The 18537-nt window shown below is 41.8% G+C and overlaps 2 protein-coding genes across 3 annotated transcripts; one reads left to right on the top strand and one right to left on the bottom strand.

Annotated features, from left to right (window-relative positions):
- Positions 1 to 1141: 1141 nt before the first annotated feature.
- Positions 1142 to 16755, bottom strand: LOC140940537 (anoctamin-4-like). 2 transcript variants are annotated; one of them, XM_073389521.1, is made up of 6 exons: positions 16692 to 16755; positions 7450 to 7759; positions 3870 to 5416; positions 2941 to 3065; positions 2218 to 2638; positions 1142 to 1615 (listed from the first exon to the last, which is right to left on the bottom strand). In XM_073389521.1, exons 2-6 carry the CDS (start codon positions 7735 to 7737, stop codon positions 1330 to 1332), a joined length of 2667 nt encoding a protein of 888 aa, XP_073245622.1. In that variant the 5' UTR covers positions 7738 to 7759; positions 16692 to 16755; the 3' UTR covers positions 1142 to 1329. The 2 variants fall into 2 exon arrangements, with proteins under 2 accessions (XP_073245622.1, XP_073245621.1); XM_073389520.1 differs by lacking the exon at positions 16692 to 16755 and adding an exon at positions 7923 to 8066.
- LOC140940807 (uncharacterized) lies at positions 9825 to 15446 on the top strand. Its single transcript, XM_073389768.1, has one exon. It carries the CDS (start codon positions 9825 to 9827, stop codon positions 15444 to 15446), a length of 5622 nt encoding a protein of 1873 aa, XP_073245869.1.
- Positions 16756 to 18537: the final 1782 nt, after the last annotated feature.

Below are 18537 nucleotides of genomic sequence, written 5' to 3'. Positions count from 1 at the left end.
CCTGTTAAGTGCAAGCAAGTGCTAACGGTACCCAAACCAAAAAGGTAACCACCATTTTTTATTGACCATGACATGTTTTAAATTATCTCCTAAGATAATTACTCTTGGAACATCCTTGCTTTTATATTTTAATACCTGTTATCTTACTATCAAAACCCATTGGTTCTTTCTGGACCAGAGGGGGGAAAGCTACTTCCCATACATTCTCTTAAATGAAATCCAAACGATGTTCTCACAACTTGCAAAACGATCAGCAAGGGTCTTGCCAGCGGATTTGTGTACTGATCATGCGCATTGCGTGAAAAACCATAGATCAACGGTCTTGAGAAGAAACAAAAACATGGCGGTCGAAGGCAGGACTGTTTCTCACTATTATATTTGTAATTCGCAAATTTATTGATTTTATGTCGCTTTTCAGACATAGTGTATAGTCAGGGCTCACTCATATATGTATACATATATGCAATTACTTTGTGTAGGCATCACAAGGTATCCAAGGGCGGTTTGAGATATGAAAACTAGCGTTTACCGCAAACATTAGGAAAGTTAAAGCCGCTTCAAGGTACAGAGCTGTCAGTAGTAGTTGTGATTTGTTTATTAGAATCGTTTGAATTTTAATTTTGGCTTCAAGATGTTGACTGATCGAAATAAACGAAGTGAAATGTTATGAAGTGTTAATTTTTATTCAGTTATGATATGTAGAGCTGTAAGCTCATAGTTATAAAGCTCTCTTGAATATACTTGCTTCCGATAAAAGTGACACTTGCTCCAGTAATTTTTATCAGCATCAAGTTATCCTTGCCCGGCAAAAACGATGTAACCTATAAATAAGTCGATCGTCCGCGTTGTTGTTGGTTAAGATCTAACACGGTTGCGTTTTAGTTTCCCGCGCAATTTCAGAACCGAAAGACAAATACGATATGCAAGAAAAACAAAGATGCATGCATATAATTTTTTCAATTTTTTAAGCATTTCTGATTTCCTCTGCCAGTTCGCTTGTTGCTTCTAAAAAGTCTAAAAATATTTACTGTGGGAAAAATAGTGCAATTATCCACTGACCACCACGCAGGGTGACCGCTTTGCAAGTTGTGAGAACATCGTTTCTCGGTCCCAGACCTCGTCTCTTCTCTATCCCCCCCCCCCCCCTCCCCCCGCCCTGTTCTGGACAAACCAAAAAAATCAAACAGTTTCATGAAATATTAATGAGATATGAATGACTGATACGAATAATCTGCCCTGAAACCACTTTTAACATGGCATGCACCTCAGACATGCAAGTACTGCATCGATTGTGAAACAAGTCCCCTTATAGCTCTTGATGCAGACGATTTAAATGTCTGAAGCAAGCGTTGCCTTTACAGACAGATCATCTTCCTCTTCACTTTCCTCTTCATCATCACTTGCCTTTCCAAGTTTCTCTCGAACCACTTGTTTTTCTCTTTCGCTTTTGAACTTCAGATACTCTGGGACATCCGGGATAATCCATGCTATCATACTGGTGATCGAGTACACAATAAATACAAATACGATCACGAAGGCGAGTCTGGCGGCAACTAGATTCCAGTATTCCTTGGAGTAGTTGTATGGATAGGTACTGTCATGGTAACTGACGTAACTGGAAATTGTAGTAAATCGGTAGGGAAACGTTAGAGGAGCGACGTCATGAATTTTTTAGTGAAAAGAGACATTTTCATGCAGTTTCGGGTTGTGTTAATAGTTGTGGTAAACACATCAATTTTTGAAAAAATGACCAGTTGGTTTTCGTTTGTCAGCCATTGAAAATGGGTGCAAAGAGTAAGGAAGGGCCAGGGGGCTAGCAAGGGTGTTGCATCATCGAGAACACTCCATCCTTCCACCCATTTCCGGCATTCATATCGTAAGGGACTGTGTACCAGTCTATTTTTTGGGAGGGAATTATCAACAAAAGAATAAGAGTAAATATTTAATTTATATATATATATATATATATATATATAAAGAAAATCCCTAAGTTTTCTTAGCATATATTGAACAAGATAGGCTAATGTTGAACAAGAGATGCAACATGCCCAGGAGTCCCCCGGAGTCGACACCAAATGGCCGTACCATTTTCAAATTGAAAAATGTGGTAGACGTAAAAATGGTAAAACCTGTATTGGGTGGACAGTGTTTCTAAAATTCATTCACTTCCTATATTTATAAGTATTAGACCAGAGACTTTTAACACAAGCAGTTTACCTGCAGTAGTCTCTGGTGTAATTAACGTTTGCAGTAGGGTTTAGAGGCTGGGTCCCAGGCTCCCACTTGTATAGCGTCTTAAGATCAATGGAAGCCAGACTGTTGTTGATGTATCCTTTCAGAGTTCCCCCGCCAGGTGAATTGCGGTCTGGAGCATATTGCAACCTGTATATTAGCTTGGGTATGAAATCAGAAGTAAATGCTAACACGAACGCATTCATGAGTACTGCAACCTTGGTCACTGCTTCCAGTACACTGTACCATGCTCCGATATCTTCAGCACGCACTACCTGGGGCCTTCTATGATACGACACAAAGTTGATGGCATCCACGCGAATTTCCAAGACTGCGTTAATGAGAGCAAAGAATGGGGCGAGTGGGAATGCGGAAACAAACATGGTGACAAAGGCGTACTGAAGAACTGAAAAAAATATATATATATTCAGTCGGAAATTAAGTTTGCCTTAAACTTTATCTGTAAACCAAGGTGACGGCACACTCCTGAATGGTGTAGCTCGGGAATTTTTTTACTGCCAGGTTGTTTTGGTAAGTGTTGTAGCTAAGGAACGTAAAAGTAAATGTAATCATGCGGAAGCGGCTGGTTTGACGAGTAGTAACTAAAAAAGTAGTAAACAAACGAGTAGTTCAACAAAGAAGCTGGGTAATGAGGGTAACTGAGGTTTGTCTCCTTATTGCGTCTAAAGATGCAACATTTTATTTTACCTATTTCAAGGTAGTCCCAGAATAAGTAATGATCCTCTAAGCTGCTTAGTTCGTGGTCCTTGATATATTGCGGCTGATCAGTGAACTCTTTTACTTTCCTTCGTTTGAGCCAGAGCATGAACGATCTGTATATTAATATTAAAATAATAGATGATATATCTGTGTTAGAAGGTGATGGAAACTATACCAATCAGTATACCATCGAATCTGTGGTATATTGCTCCCCCGGATCTTTCAAATAAGGTTGACCTCTTTGCGGTAAATATTGCTGTAGACTCTATCTTATCAACTGTTTGTGAAGAATTAGCCGGGAGACTGGAGCCAATCAGAAATGGCGACAAATTTTGAATGAATAATAATGAAAAGATATTGATAATGCTTATGTCTATGATGAGCAGACATGATTATGATCACAATTTTTTTTTTGCATGGGACCAACATCAATGATAGGTGCACTTCAGTGGGTCCGAGCTCTATGTGGTAGACAGGTAAATATAAACTGGCTACAAGGTTTGCAATCAGATTAAAACGCGAAAACCAGTCCAATGTTAAAATCGATATCCAACTAATGAGAAAAATCACAAAACTATTTCCACAGTTCATGTATGAGGTTAGAATTAGAAGATAAGAAAATATGCATCACGTGTCTACTGAGATGGTTCCAATGAACACGATGATAAATAAAATGATTGATTTAACAAAGCTCTCATGATATGTGGGCAGCATCTAACTTTAGTTGACCCGTATATACCTAATTCAATAAAGGTTGCTTTTACTATTGGTCATTTGGGCATACGGAATCGAACCAAATGCCATGATTTGTTTGAATGACTGACCGCCAAACAACAGCTTCCCCAGTGCGCAATTCCCAATGCCCAAAACAACTTTCATTGAATCAGCTATATATGCACTTTAAGGGAAAGACTTACGGAATGCCAATTTCTATAATGTTTCCGATTATCTGTTGCCCCACCATAATAATCGCGATCTGAATTCCGAGTTCTAAGAAGCAGCCTTGTTCGCTACAGCCATCCATTCGGTACTTCCCCAAAATTCTCCGGTATCTTCCCGGCGTGCCAACTATTATCTCAGACTTGAAGAATGCGATGTAAATAATAGAGGAGAAGGTGTTTACGAACTGGAAAAGAGCCATTTTCATCGTAAATTTGTCCTCATAGATGGTACGAGTTGCGGGATTTTCCCAGTTGGTCAGCCAGACAGCAAGTTTGTTGTAGGCGTACTTCAACACGGTGATGGCCACTAGATTAATGGAAGCCGCCATGCCCGTTGTCAGTATTCGAGCCCTCTTCTGAACAGTTCGCTCTGAATTCCTACTAAGGGTAGCGAAAACAGCAGCACGAAACACCACTACGCCGATGACGGCAGCAAGCACAAGACAAATCATAAATGCAATCAAGCTAGCGACTACTGCGAAACGACGAGTGCGCTTCCTTTTATCATCTCTAAACACAATCATTCCAGTGTCTGGATCGGGTTTGAATGGGTCGAGTTCTTCTTTAGTGAGGGACCTAGCATACTCAGGTCGAAGTGGCTCGAACTCAGTTTCGAAACCTTCCGTGTCCCATTCTTGCGCTAAAGTTGCTTGTCGACGCTTCCAGAACTCAAGAAAGAGGGTGGCCCAAATAGACGCAACAAAGGCGAGAATAACTGTGCCATCGTTGTCAAAGATATGGGTAATGTAGGCATAGAGACAAGTAGTAGTAGCCAGGCTCCAGTAACTACACTGTCTATCACAAAGAGGGCACATGTACCAGACTCCTTCATTCTTTTCATCACACAGATCACGGAGAGGAGTGTATGAGCTTGAAGATATGATGCCGTACAAGACAACAATCAAAGCGACAATTGCGAGTGGGACCAGCATAGCCGTGTAGAAACCAAGCCAGGCAAAGTACAGACCAATTTCATGACCGAAGTAATCTTTGATGGCCTCGTATGGTTGGTACTTGAAACATCTACCAAATCTTGCCCAGTCACTTTTCAAGCGTTGGCGGTCATTCACAGGGAATTCTCCTTCCTCAAGTTTCGCCGTTCCTTCGTGCAAAGGATAATGCGAGGTGTATGCACCATCTAAGACCAGCCTATTGAGACCTACGCACTGAGGCTCTTTGGAGAAGCGGGTATTTTTCAGGATCTGCTGGACCATGTACATTCGATCTATGGTACTGAAAAAAATCTCCTTATCCTCGTGGTTTAAGAACTTCTCTAACTTTTCTTGTTGGAAACGGCCCACAAAATAATCGCCCTTTTCTCTGACTGTTGTATCATGTATACGTAGTGGATCCAAGCGCTTGAGCGTTTCTATCTGCTCTGATCCACACATGGACTCCAGAAAGGAAGTAATTTGGACATCATTTTTCTGAAGAGGCATTTTCAAGCTCATTTCTTCTGCCCGCCTAGATAAGACTTCCCATGTCGCGTGAATTAACACAAAGTGGCGTTCAACAACAGGGTCCTACCGACGAAAAACAATCAAAGTTAGAATTCAGTTAATTGTCAAATGCAGGTTTGAAACGAGAAAAAATGAGCTTTTTGGCCGAACATTTATTAGTTAGTAACGAAAAACAGACTATTTAAACAGGACCTTGATTCTAAAGGTGTTACAGGAGTAATCCGTAGTCCAAAAATAGTCGAATGAACCAGTGGCAATACGCTGTCCAACTAAGAATATTTTTAGCAAATTATTTTTATATACCACCATCTTCGCTAAATTACAAAATAGGGGAATTACACTATTTAATTTTTCTTATCGTGATTGTAAGACTACCATGAAACCTGCTTATTCCGTAATCATTTTGATTTAATTCTTTTATTTTTTCTTGCAGATCCCTAAACGCTTTTAAGTATTTAAAAATATCTTAGCCCGAGTAAACATCCTGAGAGCGTCTAATTAATTTGAATAAACGTTTTCATATGTTCAACTGGCCTTGTTGTTGTTTCTTAAAAATGTTTCGGAGTGAAAACTTAGTGATACTGCCTTTGATTCGATGTTTTTATGGAATCATAGTCGACAGTTTTCAAGTAGAAAGTTATTTTGATGTTGAAAATTTTCGTGGTAATCTTGGCATTAATAATAGAATTTCTCTTTTATACTAATTTACCCACATTGATTTTTTTTATTTTTTTTTGTAAAATAATAATAATAATAATAATAATAATAATAATAATGATAATAATAATTACTATAATCAACGTTTTTCATTTTTAATGATCTTTCATTATAGAAATTATTATTATCATTATTATTATTATTATTATTATTTTACAAAGACTTGTAAATTGTTTAGAATGCCACTACTGAGAAAACTTTTGCAGTAAATAATTTCTTTTTTGAGGGCCATTAAGGAGGATGTTTTTAAAGTATTTTTAATCAGTCTTACACTCTTTAGATAGAGGTTAATCAAAAGTATAGAATATTTTCGTTCCTTAGAATTTACTACGAAATTTCATGAAGGCGTAAGGTCAAGTGATCATATTAGACCATATTATCATGAGGCCGTGAAAGTATTTGCATGCAGGAATCCGGAAAACTCTAGCGCTTGTTTTTCTTTCATCAATGCTCTTATATTGGTATGTTATGATGCATGAATGGCCCTTATTTAATATACTTGCTAAAGTTATTACTTGTATTATCCTGCAGCCCTTATGACGGCATTTTTTCTATACAAGGACAAATGTCTTCCTACACATTCTTACATCGTGGAAACTGAGACATCGGCATAATGATGGTTTAGATATTTCTTTAAAAAGGGTTAGAAGTGGAAGTGGCTCTTGCTATTTTTTATGTAATGTATGCCTCAATAACCTTTTTTATGAAGTTCTAGTAAAACAGAAAACTTTCAGTTTTTAACTGAGTAAAGCTCTAAGCAGCACTTGTCCGATATGCTGTAATATATTGCACTAGAGAAAGGACAACTAAAATAGAAACTGAATACGTTATTTATAAACTTTCATGTCCTTAGTGATAAATTTTTATTTCCTGAAATTTCCAACAGACCATATAACTACTTGAGCAGCAATTTTGAAACAACATTCCCATTTTTGACTACTAAACTTTAACTGGTCAGGAGCAAGTTTTTAATGAGCAGAGTAACAAGTACACTTACTGATCAAAACGTACAAAATGTGAGCATTGTCTTATTTCGTGCTGAATACACGGTTTAAAATTGAAAGAAAAAAAGCACATAGGCTTTTAAGACTGGACTCATCATTTATTGGCCAAATGGCGTTTATCTGTGATTATTCAGGCTCTGATCCTTTAGGAACGAGTGAGCTTGTTTTACTACGCAGTCAAAATACCCCTGTAAGAAACTTTTTCCATTCAAACACCATGTTTTTTAGTCCCCACTTCAGAAAATATATATATCACCTCCTGACAGACAACCATCGTCTTGATCCACAAGAGGCTCTACTCACCAACGCTCACTGACAGTAACACATGATATTAAATAATTAAAAGCCAAACATTGATTTAATCATTAAGAATACCTTATCTGCAGTAATAGTTTTGTGCTGTAGAATAAGACCTTTCTTTTGAAGTCGCTTCTCATAAGATCTTCTTAACTTTGCCAATGTCTCCGCCTCTTTCTTGGTTTCTTGATCTTTTTCTTCCTCTTCTTTACATGTTTCGTACACCAAGACGTAGTCGATAAGCAGGCCTTCATCTCTCGGGTACGCCTCCTGATCTACCGAAGGTTCCGTCAATGGCGCATTCTTCGCCTCAAGCTCGACTGGTACATCATTTTGAGACAATTTAGTGTAGGTTCCTCTGTCCATGACACCGTCAGGTTCCTTTCGTCTTTAAAGCATTGGCGAGAAGATGAAAAATAAAAAGTATTTATAAATGATACTCGAGATTATTCTACACTTTTCTATCAACTGAAATTAGATCATTTACTGAATCAGTGATATCAACTTTTGCGCGACAGAATTAGTTCAGAGTGATGTGTTCTTTCACTTACCTGGTAAATTTCAACATTTTCAGGCTTTTTCACACATGAGTAAGAAACCGTGCGTGATGATAAAAAGTGGCGAGAATGTAGTAGTCCCAGTTCAGGGAGCGACACATGCCAACTTTCAGATTTAGCAATATCAGTCTTTGAATTTTTTTAAATATTAATGAGAGCAGCGACACTTATGTTTATCTTAATATTAAGTCACGCTTAATTGTTTTTAACGTCACTGTCCTTTTTAACACAGCTACAGCTTGCTTTTTATACGGATTTACGTGTTATTCGGCGAAATACGTTATTAATGCCAAAAATAACTAATACTATACTCATCAATCCATATGAATATTTTAAACAATTTCTTTGTGTGTAAAAGTTTGTAGATATTCATGCTGTTCAAGCCACCATTTGATTCCCAAAAGGTCATCCCAAGTAATATATTATTCAGTGCCTTAAACTTTGGGCAAATCCTTTAGTATTAATAAAACCAGAAATTACAAGCCAATATTTCTCTTTAGGCTTTACATTTCGCTGCTAGAATGGATTAGATCATAAGGCCTCGAATATTTCTGAAAACCAAATATCCGTATTGACATTGATTGGCATAAATTTTTACAAAGCCTAAAGTTCTCCATCGAAACAGAACGAGTTTTTCATTAAACCACGCCATTACTGGTGTAATGTGGATACAAAAAAAACAGACGCACTATTCAGTAGGCCAAGATGATTCCCTTCTGTCAAATAGGCGAAAAACGAGCTTATTATTATTATACTATTTGACGGTCTTATAGCCCTCGGCTAAATAAGATAGTTAGGTCTGATCACAAAAAAATCCGTCTTTCATTTCTTTGTTTTTTGTTTTCTTTTAAAATATTATTGGTTCAGCTATTCCAAACAAAGAGGTTTGGAAAACTTGTAAATTAATTTCTCGTTCTCCTTGTTAACTGAACATTGTTAACGTTTAGCTCGCGTACTTTTTTGTTTTACGTCGACGATGGAGGCACTCCTTTTATCGAGTCGTTGGGTGTTCTGCGTTCTGAGCATGTTCCTAAGCGCGAGAAATCGATAAAAGAAGTATTCGGTTCCTAATCTACACCATCTTGAACATCACAATCATACCCCAGAGTGTTTCGCAGTCCGTTCCTCGATCGTGGAATCGTGGTACGAATTACGCTTCGAAAACTATCTTTCTTAAAGTATATCGTAGATTAATTTCTTTCTTTCTTTTCTAAAAAGAGCGTCGTAGATTAAAGCTTGATCTCGAAGTACTGACTATTCTTTTGCAACTCGGCAAAGTGCCTTAATTATCCCTTAAAGGCGCTGCACAAAAATTCTATTAGCAATCGAAGATTTTAGAGCGTATTTAAAATGTTAATTCATATAACAACAATGTTTTTCATTTTATCACTAAACTTCCAAACCGAGCTGCCTTTTTACCTGATTTGTTGCCCTCGTATATCCTGTGCCGCAGAAACCTAGATAAAACTGTTCATATGAAACAAAACATTTTTAAAGGAATGATCATGTTACCATAGACCATAGACCAATCATTTGTCTGTTGGCTGGACAAAAGACATTTCGAGTCTCGCGTCACGCAATCGCACGCGTGAGTTTTTAGTGATCAGATTTCATTTTTTTGATTGACAGTTACTCTGATTTTGTAATTCACACGCGGTCGGGTTTTTGTTGTTGTCATGAGTTGTTATCAGAACATGTAAGTTTTAGGAGCCGTAAAATTAAAACCGTGAGTTTATTTAACCGACGAGATATCGTTTGTTGTCTTCGCAACATTTTTTGGCGACCACGAAGGGACAAACCGAGAGACCGTTTTGAAGAGTTACCGGGAGATTCATTCACCGTACGCAAGCACTGTGGTAAGCTTGAATTTTTTGATTTGTGATTTCGCCGCTCAAGATGAATGCCGATGCAGAAGAAACTGGCGGTGAAAATGGTCCGGGAACCGAACAGACCGAAAACAAGGACGATGAAGAGAAACTGGAAAGAGAGAAAGTGTTATTGGATCTGAAAAAACAAAAGAGACTACGAAAAACCGAGATGACAAAAATTCGCCATCACATGGAGAAGCTTTGCATCACGCCGAAGGATTCGCCAAAGGACGTAGGCGCTATTGAGAAAGATATTGAGCAACTTTGGTCGCTTCTGGAAAGCACACTGGAAATACTGGATGAACTGTGTGTTGTTTATTTGAAAAATGGAGAGGAAGCAAATAAACAGGCGTCTATGGAAGAAGGAAAAACGCTGGAATCGGAAATTCAAGCCGCAATTGAAAAGGCACACGAGGCCGTGAAATCACACGCTCAAATTTCTGTCGCGACTGCTTCGCACAGTGAATTTGTCGCTCATTCAAGTCCGCCGATCGTTTTGCAGGGTTCGCTCAACCCAGTTTTGCCTCCAACGCCTTCCCAAAATTCGCACAGCAGTCAAGGAGAAATAAACGTTCCTGAAAGCCCGCAAATCAGTCATTCCGCGAATCATCGCCTGAAGCCATTGAAAGTACCGACGTATGGTGGAGACAAGACGAAATTTGAGGAGTTTTGGGGCTTGTTTGAAAGTCTGGTGGACCAGTCCAAAGAATCAGTCAACCTAAAAATGGCGAGATTGAGGCAGAGCTTGTCCGGCAGCGCGCTGGAAGCGATTCGAGGGCTTGGGGTGTCAGAACCAGAATATGAAGAGGCAAAGGAAATCTTGATAGCCAAGTTCGGCGGTCAGCGGCGGCAACTGCAGGCCTACATGGACCAGCTGGAAAAAATGCCCAAAATGGGAAACAACGACATTCAAGGATTTGAAAAGTTTGCAGATTTAATACGTATTACTGTGGTTAAGCTTAGGGCCGAGGGGCGCGATGGAGAGCTTGGAGAAGGAACACTTCATAGCCTGTTAGTGAAAAAGCTCGCGGAAGTTCAAGTACAAGGGTACAGCCGTTGGCTACAGAAACAGAGCCGGGAGCGATCTGTTGTAAGTTTGAGGGATTGGCTTAAGGAAGAAGTACACATCCGCGTTGAAGCTAAGGAGATGGCGCATGGCTTATCGGTTACAGAGAAATCTGATGGATGGCAACATTCAAATCGAAATCCAAACAATCGAAACAGGCCCAGAAATTTTCACGTCAGATCAGATTTCGCCAGGAGACCACCAGGCTCAGGCCAGCCTACCCGAAAACCGCCGTGTCCGTGCTGTGGTTCCCCGAATCATGGAGTATGGGCCTGCTTGGTTTTCCAACAGAAAAGTTACGATGACAAATGGACACTGGCTAAAGAAAAACGATTGTGTTTCCGGTGTTTAGGTGATGATCACCAGGGAAAGTTCTGTACGAAGTCACAAACCTGCCAAATCAACGGTTGCCGGGGAAATCACCACCGTCTCTTGCATGAGAATCCGCCTGCCACGAACCCACCCATGGGGACTGCTCAACCAATGATCAGCTCTAACAGCTACCCGTCATTTACTCCATGGGAGGGGGCAGTCGGCCCCGTTTTATCACCCGAGGGTGAGGACAGTCGTGCCTCGCGAGCGATGACTACTCACAACCCGAGAAGCCCAAAAGAAGCCTACTCACTGCGTACCGTTCCCGTGTGGGTGAAGGCACAAGGAAAAAAGCTTAAAGTGAATGCAATCCTAGATGATGCCTCAAACGAGACATTCTTGAACGAAGAAGTGGCCGGAGCCCTTGGACTAAAGGAGTCTTATCAAACCGTGAAAGTTCATGTATTGAACAATTCTGTAGAGACGTTTCAGACTATGCCGTTAAAAGTAGAGATCGAAAGTGTTAATGGTCAGTTTACAAAGGAAATTGAAGTTAAGACCTGTCCCCGCAATGTCACTGGAAATTACCAAGTGGAGAATTGGAATGCGAATAAAGGCAAGTGGCCTCACCTTGCACAGTGCGACTTCGCGTCACCAGCAAAAGACGGCTTGGTAGATTTGTTGATCGGTGTTGATAATGCTGACTTGCATTACTCGTTTGCTGATGTACGTGGAAAGGTGGGTGAACCGGTGGCGCGCTTGGGTCCGCTTGGGTGGACTTGTATCGGACCTCCAGATGGTAGAGCGGAGACTGGAACAAGAACGCATACAATTCGAACACTGTTTACAAGGGATTTAGGGCCGGTTAGTGTAGCAGGTGGTTGTTGTGATTTAGATGGAACGCTTAGGAGGTTTTGGGAGATCGAGAGTTATGGAACTGAGCTAAATGACCGAGTCGTGTGTACTGCAGAAGAGAGATTGGCCTTAGAAAGGGTTAGCAGCTCAGTCTGCTACAACGGTGAGAGATACAGTGTTGCTGTGCCGTGGAAAGGACAGAGGCCTCAACTTCCCGATAATCGTCAGATGGCAGAATCCCGTCTTCTCAGCACAGAGAAAAACCTAAAAAAGAGAGAATTTGTTGAGAGAGAGTATAAGAAGACCATCGAGACTTATGTGGAGAAGGGGTACCTGCGTAAAGTCCCAGAAAATGAAGCACCGCCCCCTGAAGTTTGGTACCTACCACACTTTCCGATTGTTAGGATGAGCAAGTCTACAACCAAAGTAAGGATAGTCTTTGACTGTTCCGCCAAATACAAAGGAATCGCTCTTAATGATGTCATTCATGCTGGGCCGAAACTTCAGAGAGAACTCTTTGATGTTCTGATCCGCTTCCGCCGTAACCCGGTTGCCCTTGTCTGTGACATTCAAGAGATGTACCTCCAAATAGAAATTGAGTCTGAAGACCGACCGTTGTTTCGAATCCTGTGGCGAGACGGAGAAACAGGCCGCAACCCAGATGTGTATGAATTCTCTAGAGTTGTTTTCGGGAAGAACTCAGCTCCCTTCGAAGCCCAATTCATCGCCCAGGAGAATGCCAGGCGGCACCAAACCGAGTTCCCATTAGCTGCAGAAACTGTCCTTCAGTCCACCTACATGGATGATTCGTTAGACAGTGTTGAGGAGGACGAGAAAGGAGTCGACCTGTATCACCAGCTTAATGCATTGTGGGCAAAAGCAGGCATGCACGCCCGAAAATGGGTGTCGAATTCAGCAACGGTGATGGCAGCCATACCCGAGGAGGACCGAGCCACAGAAGTGGACATAAAAGACAGTAAGGATACAGTAACGACAACGCTTGGCTTACAGTGGAACAGCACCGATGATTTATTGGCCGTGCCTGCAACACCCGTGACCGAGGGCTACCCAATTACTAAGAGGAGTGTTTTGAAGAAAATTGCAACTGTTTTTGACCCGCTTGGCCTGATAAGCCCTTTCGTCGTACAAGCGAAGATTATGCTCCAAGAACTGTGGAATCGTGGCTATGACTGGGATGAGGAGGTTCAGGACGAAGTGGCTAATCGTCTTCAGGTCTGGTTCTCACAGCTGTCATGCCTAGAAAAGGTCAAGATTCCACGGTGTCTGCAAAACCAGCAACCAGTCAAGTCGAAGGAGGTGGTGACCTTTGTTGATGCCTCAACACAGGCCTATGGAGCTGCCTCCTACTTACGCTGCGAGTATGAAGATGGTACCGTGTCCGCACAGCTGATAGCTTCTAAGAGTAAGGTTGCCCCGCTTACCCCCATGACCGTGCCAAGGCTGGAATTAATGGGAGCCATAGTGGGTTTAAGGTTAACCCAGTCCGTGTCCAGAGTCCTGGAACTACCCGTGAAAGCAGCGTCGTTATTTTCCGACAGTACAGACGTGCTATGGTGGATTCGTGGAAGAGGCCGAGACTTTCGACCCTTTGTGGCAAACCGTATTGGGGAGATACAGATTAGTACTGAACCGGTACAGTGGCAACATGTCTCCACCGACAAAAATCCTGCAGACCTGTGTTCCCGAGGAACGAGCCCAGCTGAGCTTGCTAAATCCGAACTATGGTGGAATGGCCCGGAATGGCTGATGAAGGAGAAAAGTGAGTGGCCTAAGATGGAGTTAGCCGAAAGCCCGAAAGTGATGCCCGAAATGAAGTCGACAACAAAACAGCAACAGGGTTCTACCACCCTCGTGACAGTGCAAGAAAACCAAGCTCAGAGGGACAAGCCAAGTCAGGGTGGCAGTGTTCCAGTCTGGAGATTGAACCCGAAACGCTTCTCAAGTTGGAGCCGACTGGTGAACCTACATGCTAGAGTAAGGAGGGCGCTCCACAACATGTCGAAGAGGGGTCCGCGACAGACCAGCAAAGCATTGTCACCGTGTGAAATAAGAGAAGCTGAGGCAGAGGTGGTGCAATCCTGTCAGCGCGAAGCATTCCCTGACGAATACAAAGCTCTAGTGACCGGGAGACCAATACTGACCAAGAGCCGACTAATGAAGTTGAATCCTGTGTTAGATGAAGAAGGCTGTATCCGTTCAAATGGAAGACTCCAGTTCGCAGAGTACCTGCCTTACGATGTGCGATTTCCAATGATACTGCCTCGAGGACATTGTGTCACGAAGCTCATTGTCAAGCATTATCATGAACAGGCTAACCATACAGCAGGAACCAACTTTGTCTTGTCCCAAATCAACCAGAAGTTTTGGATCATTGCAGCCCGGGAAGAGATCCGAGAGTGGGAGCGAGAGTGCAACATGTGCAAACGAATGCAGAGCAAGACCGCTACACAGATCATGGCACCGATTCCAGGGATCCGTCTTCGCTTTACCTTCCGTCCCTTTGACCAAACAGCCGTTGACTATGCTGGCCCCTTTACAACCGTACAAGGACGAGGTGTGCGCCGACAGAAGAGGTGGCTGTGTTTGTTTACTTGTCTGTCAACCCGTGCGGTCCATTTGGAGGTGGCTTTTGGTTTGGACACCGACAGTTTTCTGAATGCCTTTACACGCTTTACAAGCAGACGGGGAGCGCCAAAGGAAATGATAAGCGACTGTGGGACCAATTTTGTTGGAGCCGTCAACGAACTAAAAGAACTGATCAGTAAGCTGGACCAGGACAAGATTCAGCAAAGCACAGCCAATCGAGGTGTAACATGGAGATTCAACCCCCCCGGGGCACCACACTTTGGTGGCATTCACGAGGCCATGATAAAGTCGGCCAAGAAAGCTATTTACGGAGTAATCGGAACGAGTGACGTAACTGATGAAGAGTTAATTACCGCAGTGACTGGAGTGGAAGGACTGCTCAATGCACGACCGCTCACCTACCAGTCAGCCAACCCCCAGGACATTGTACCGCTGACTCCAAACCACTTCTTACACGGACAGTTGGGCGGTCAATTCGCACCTGAAACCGTTGATACCACCGAGTTCAGTCCACGAAAACGTTGGCGAAAGGTCCAGGAGATAATTTCCCAAGTCTGGAGGAGGTGGCTACAAGAGTACCTTCCTTTGTTAAGCAGAAGGCCAAAGTGGACCGAAGTGGTCAAGGATCTGAAGGTGGATGATGTTGTTCTCGTCCTGGATTCTAAACTGCCAAGAGGACGATGGCCTCTAGGACGCATCATCGAAACTTATACAGGAAGGGATGGCCACATCAGAGTCGCTAAGATCCAATGTGGCGCAAGCACCATCGTTAGACCAATTCATAAACTGGTGCCCTTGCACGAAAGTTAGAACACTGAACATTTCTCGTTGTTATAGTTTTCTGTTTCAATCTTTTATCGAACAATCACACTGATCCTTACCTCCCAGTGTGGGGAGGGGGAAATGGACAAAAGACATTTCGAGTCTCGCGTCACGCAATCGCACGCGTGAGTTTTTAGTGATCAGATTTCATTTTTTTGATTGACAGTTACTCTGATTTTGTAATTCACACGCGGTCGGGTTTTTGTTGTTGTCATGAGTTGTTATCAGAACATGTAAGTTTTAGGAGCCGTAAAATTAAAACCGTGAGTTTATTTAACCGACGAGATATCGTTTGTTGTCTTCGCAACAGTTGGCAGTTACCTGCATTGATGTAATGACCTTTTAAAGGAATCCAAAACTTCTTCGGAATATAATTTGAGCGGTTTTAGAGAAAAAGGAGATCATACCGGTCCAGTCTTTCCCAATTTGAACATGCATAAAAGAGGTTTCTAATTTTAGGGAAAGGTTTACACTTCACCGGACAGTTTTTCATGCCGCATAGGGCCCCTGCTCACACTAGCTATGTACATAAGAATGGTGATTTCGGCGCGATATCTCCAACTGACGGGGCGAAGCTGCGCTGCGCTGATGTCGAAAGTGAAGCGTCACATATCTGTTTGTTTCTGGGCCACACTTTAGTGCAGTGTGAACGGTATTCGGACAATGGCAGAAGTAATAAGTAGGATAAAAGGCTGAAATCCACTGAGACAGAAGTAAATATTCAATAGTGTGGATTGGGATTTAGTTCACCAAACGCACTTATACAGGATAGCTGTCCACGTCAGCACGAAACTGCTTTCCGGTATAGTGTGAAGACAGCCTTAAATACACAAGCTTTCGATTCCATCCATTCCAAAAAACGTTTCTGTCCCGGTTCAGTAAGAATAATTTTGGGAGGCTACTGAAATCTAATAATGGGCTACAACATTAAACAGGCGCAGCTGGTCATTAATTCCCAGTGAATAAGCCCCTACTGCGAAAGCACTGAAACACAGAAAAGCCCCTGAAAAGGGCTCAATGAAGGAAATACGGTCATTTCAAAAATAAAATTAGCTAGGATATAATACAGCACAGTGACTAGAAACCTCTCTACACTATTCAATCGTTCTTATAAGTTTTCAAAGCCTGCGGCTTTTTATCCATTCACCCCTGGAAATTTTACCGAAACGCGTTTTGAAGCTAGTCGAGCGGTTCCATGGTCACCATGTCGTGCAGTAAAGAAGTAAAACGTACCATAAAGCCATTTACAGGTCGTACACTTCGCAGCCTTCTGATCCAGATGCAAGATATTAGCTTGGGAAGTTCGGGCATGCGCAGAAAGCAAAATTGGGTTCCCAAGTGACCAAGCAGTCTTGACTTTTACTTTTCGCTTTCTCTCCTCCCCTCTTTTTCCCCTTTTTTTGCCTCATTGTTTTTATTTTTCTGAGGATTTAGTGGGCTTCTTTTTGGAGGGAAAAGTTTTCAGGAGAACTTTTAGGATCTTAGAATTATACGAAAGGAGAAGAAGACGGGTCGTGGAACAAGATTTTCATGGAAATTTTCAGGTCAATGTTACATGTTTTTTTTTTTTTTGCGTTTTTCTCCTGTCCTTGACTGGATTGAGCTCATTCTGGCATGGTTTGAAAGATATCTTCACTCTGTACAAGTTAGCGGCGGACAAAGTTGGCCTTGACCATTACAAGTGGTTACGTCACAAGCGGTAGAAGGGATGTGGATCCGCACGGGCGGTTACAGGCTGACAGGGGCGTTGAGGTATACTTCATTCAGGGATTTGTACATACATACATACATACATTGGTATATAGGTCATATACATTGTAATGACCGAAGCTTAAGATCCTTTTAACAATCCAATAAACAATTAAATATCGACTTCTTTAACACGAAAAAAACGTTATCACAAATAATTTAATTTGTAAGTTTCGATTTTTTTAGCTACTTCAATTCTTTACTAAAGGTTCGAATACTGTGCGCCTGAATTAGCGGATAGCATTCGATAGAAGTTGCCGTTTTGATCCAACCATAAAACAAAAATTTTGTCAGATATTTCACACAGTATTGTTTCCTTAAATGTTTTTACAAGTTAACGAAATCGCTTTTAAAAGTTTCGCTTGAGTGGAAATCAGAAAAGAAACAATACTCTAAAAACGGCGACTCGACCTTGCTTGGAGATAAGATCCGAAATGAGGAGGCAATTAATTCCTAAGGAGCCTGTGTCCGGGCGTGCAAGCCCTGATAAGGAGTATATGTGAGGAAGGACAAAAAAAAATGTTAGCTAGCCAGGTTGCATAGTAACCATTGACTGCCTTTGGTACTAACAATAGTATAATATTCTCACTGCATTGCATACCTTCTTCTTCTTGGTCTTCTTTTTTTTTTTTCAGCCACCGAAGTATTCACTTGTTTTAATGTAATCAACGCTTTCAAGCGATAGAATTCGTGGACCAACCCGTTCCGGAAAAGCTCTACATCTTTAATTTACAGTAATCTTCCCTGCATGGCTCTAGTCACGCCGAGATACTTATCCCCAGTTTCCTCGGTCTCCACGCCTGGGACCATGATCACTATTGGGGCAGAAAGCCGAAACGCTTGCATTTTCTGAGTCTCGCCGCTAAAGCAAGCAAGACTAATGAACAATGAAATGGTCATACTGGGAATTAATGCAGCCTGGTCCCAGTTGTTCAAAAGGTGGATAACGTCACCCACTGGATAAATCTCTATTGAATGGATACTGCAGTTGGTTTCCCTAACACTCATCCGTCAGATAGTGCTTTATCACGTAGCGCTATCCAATGTTAAAAAACCGGATCCCATTGTCAACAAAGCCTATCGCCATCCTGGCTTCCCCATTTAGTCCTCTAAAGCCTTTAAGCTGTAAAGAAGAAATAAGCTATACTACTACAACAATGGAAAAACGTACCGCAATTTGAATAAATGCCCTTCATTTCACTGCCATCGGATAGTATCTTGGATATATCTAAGTAAAGCCGTTTGCGATGGCCCATTTAATCCTGTCACCCACCCTTTGTTAGCTGTGCTAGTACCTGTAAGGACCCGCGGTCTCTTTTAAAAGATATAA

This window comes from Porites lutea, chromosome 6 (assembly GCF_958299795.1).
Source record: "Porites lutea chromosome 6, jaPorLute2.1, whole genome shotgun sequence".
NCBI lineage: Eukaryota > Metazoa > Cnidaria > Anthozoa > Scleractinia > Poritidae > Porites > Porites lutea.
The sequence above is the reverse complement of the archived record's forward strand: the minus strand, read 5'-3'. Positions and strand labels throughout refer to the sequence as shown.

What these genes read in the sequence shown, in the direction of transcription:
- LOC140940537 (XM_073389520.1), bottom strand. An exon ending in AAACTATTACTGCAGATAAG is followed by an intron (nt 5,417 to 7,449) that starts GTATTCTTAATG and finishes TTTCGTCGGTAG; the next exon opens with GACCCTGTTGTTGAACGCCA. An exon ending in CTGGGACTACCTTGAAATAG is followed by an intron (nt 2,639 to 2,940) that starts GTAAAATAAAAT and finishes TATTTTTTTCAG; the next exon opens with TTCTTCAGTACGCCTTTGTC.
- LOC140940807 (XM_073389768.1), top strand. Translation starts at nt 9,825, where the DNA reads ATGAATGCCGATGCAGAAGAAACTGGCGGTGAAAATGGTCCGGGAACC.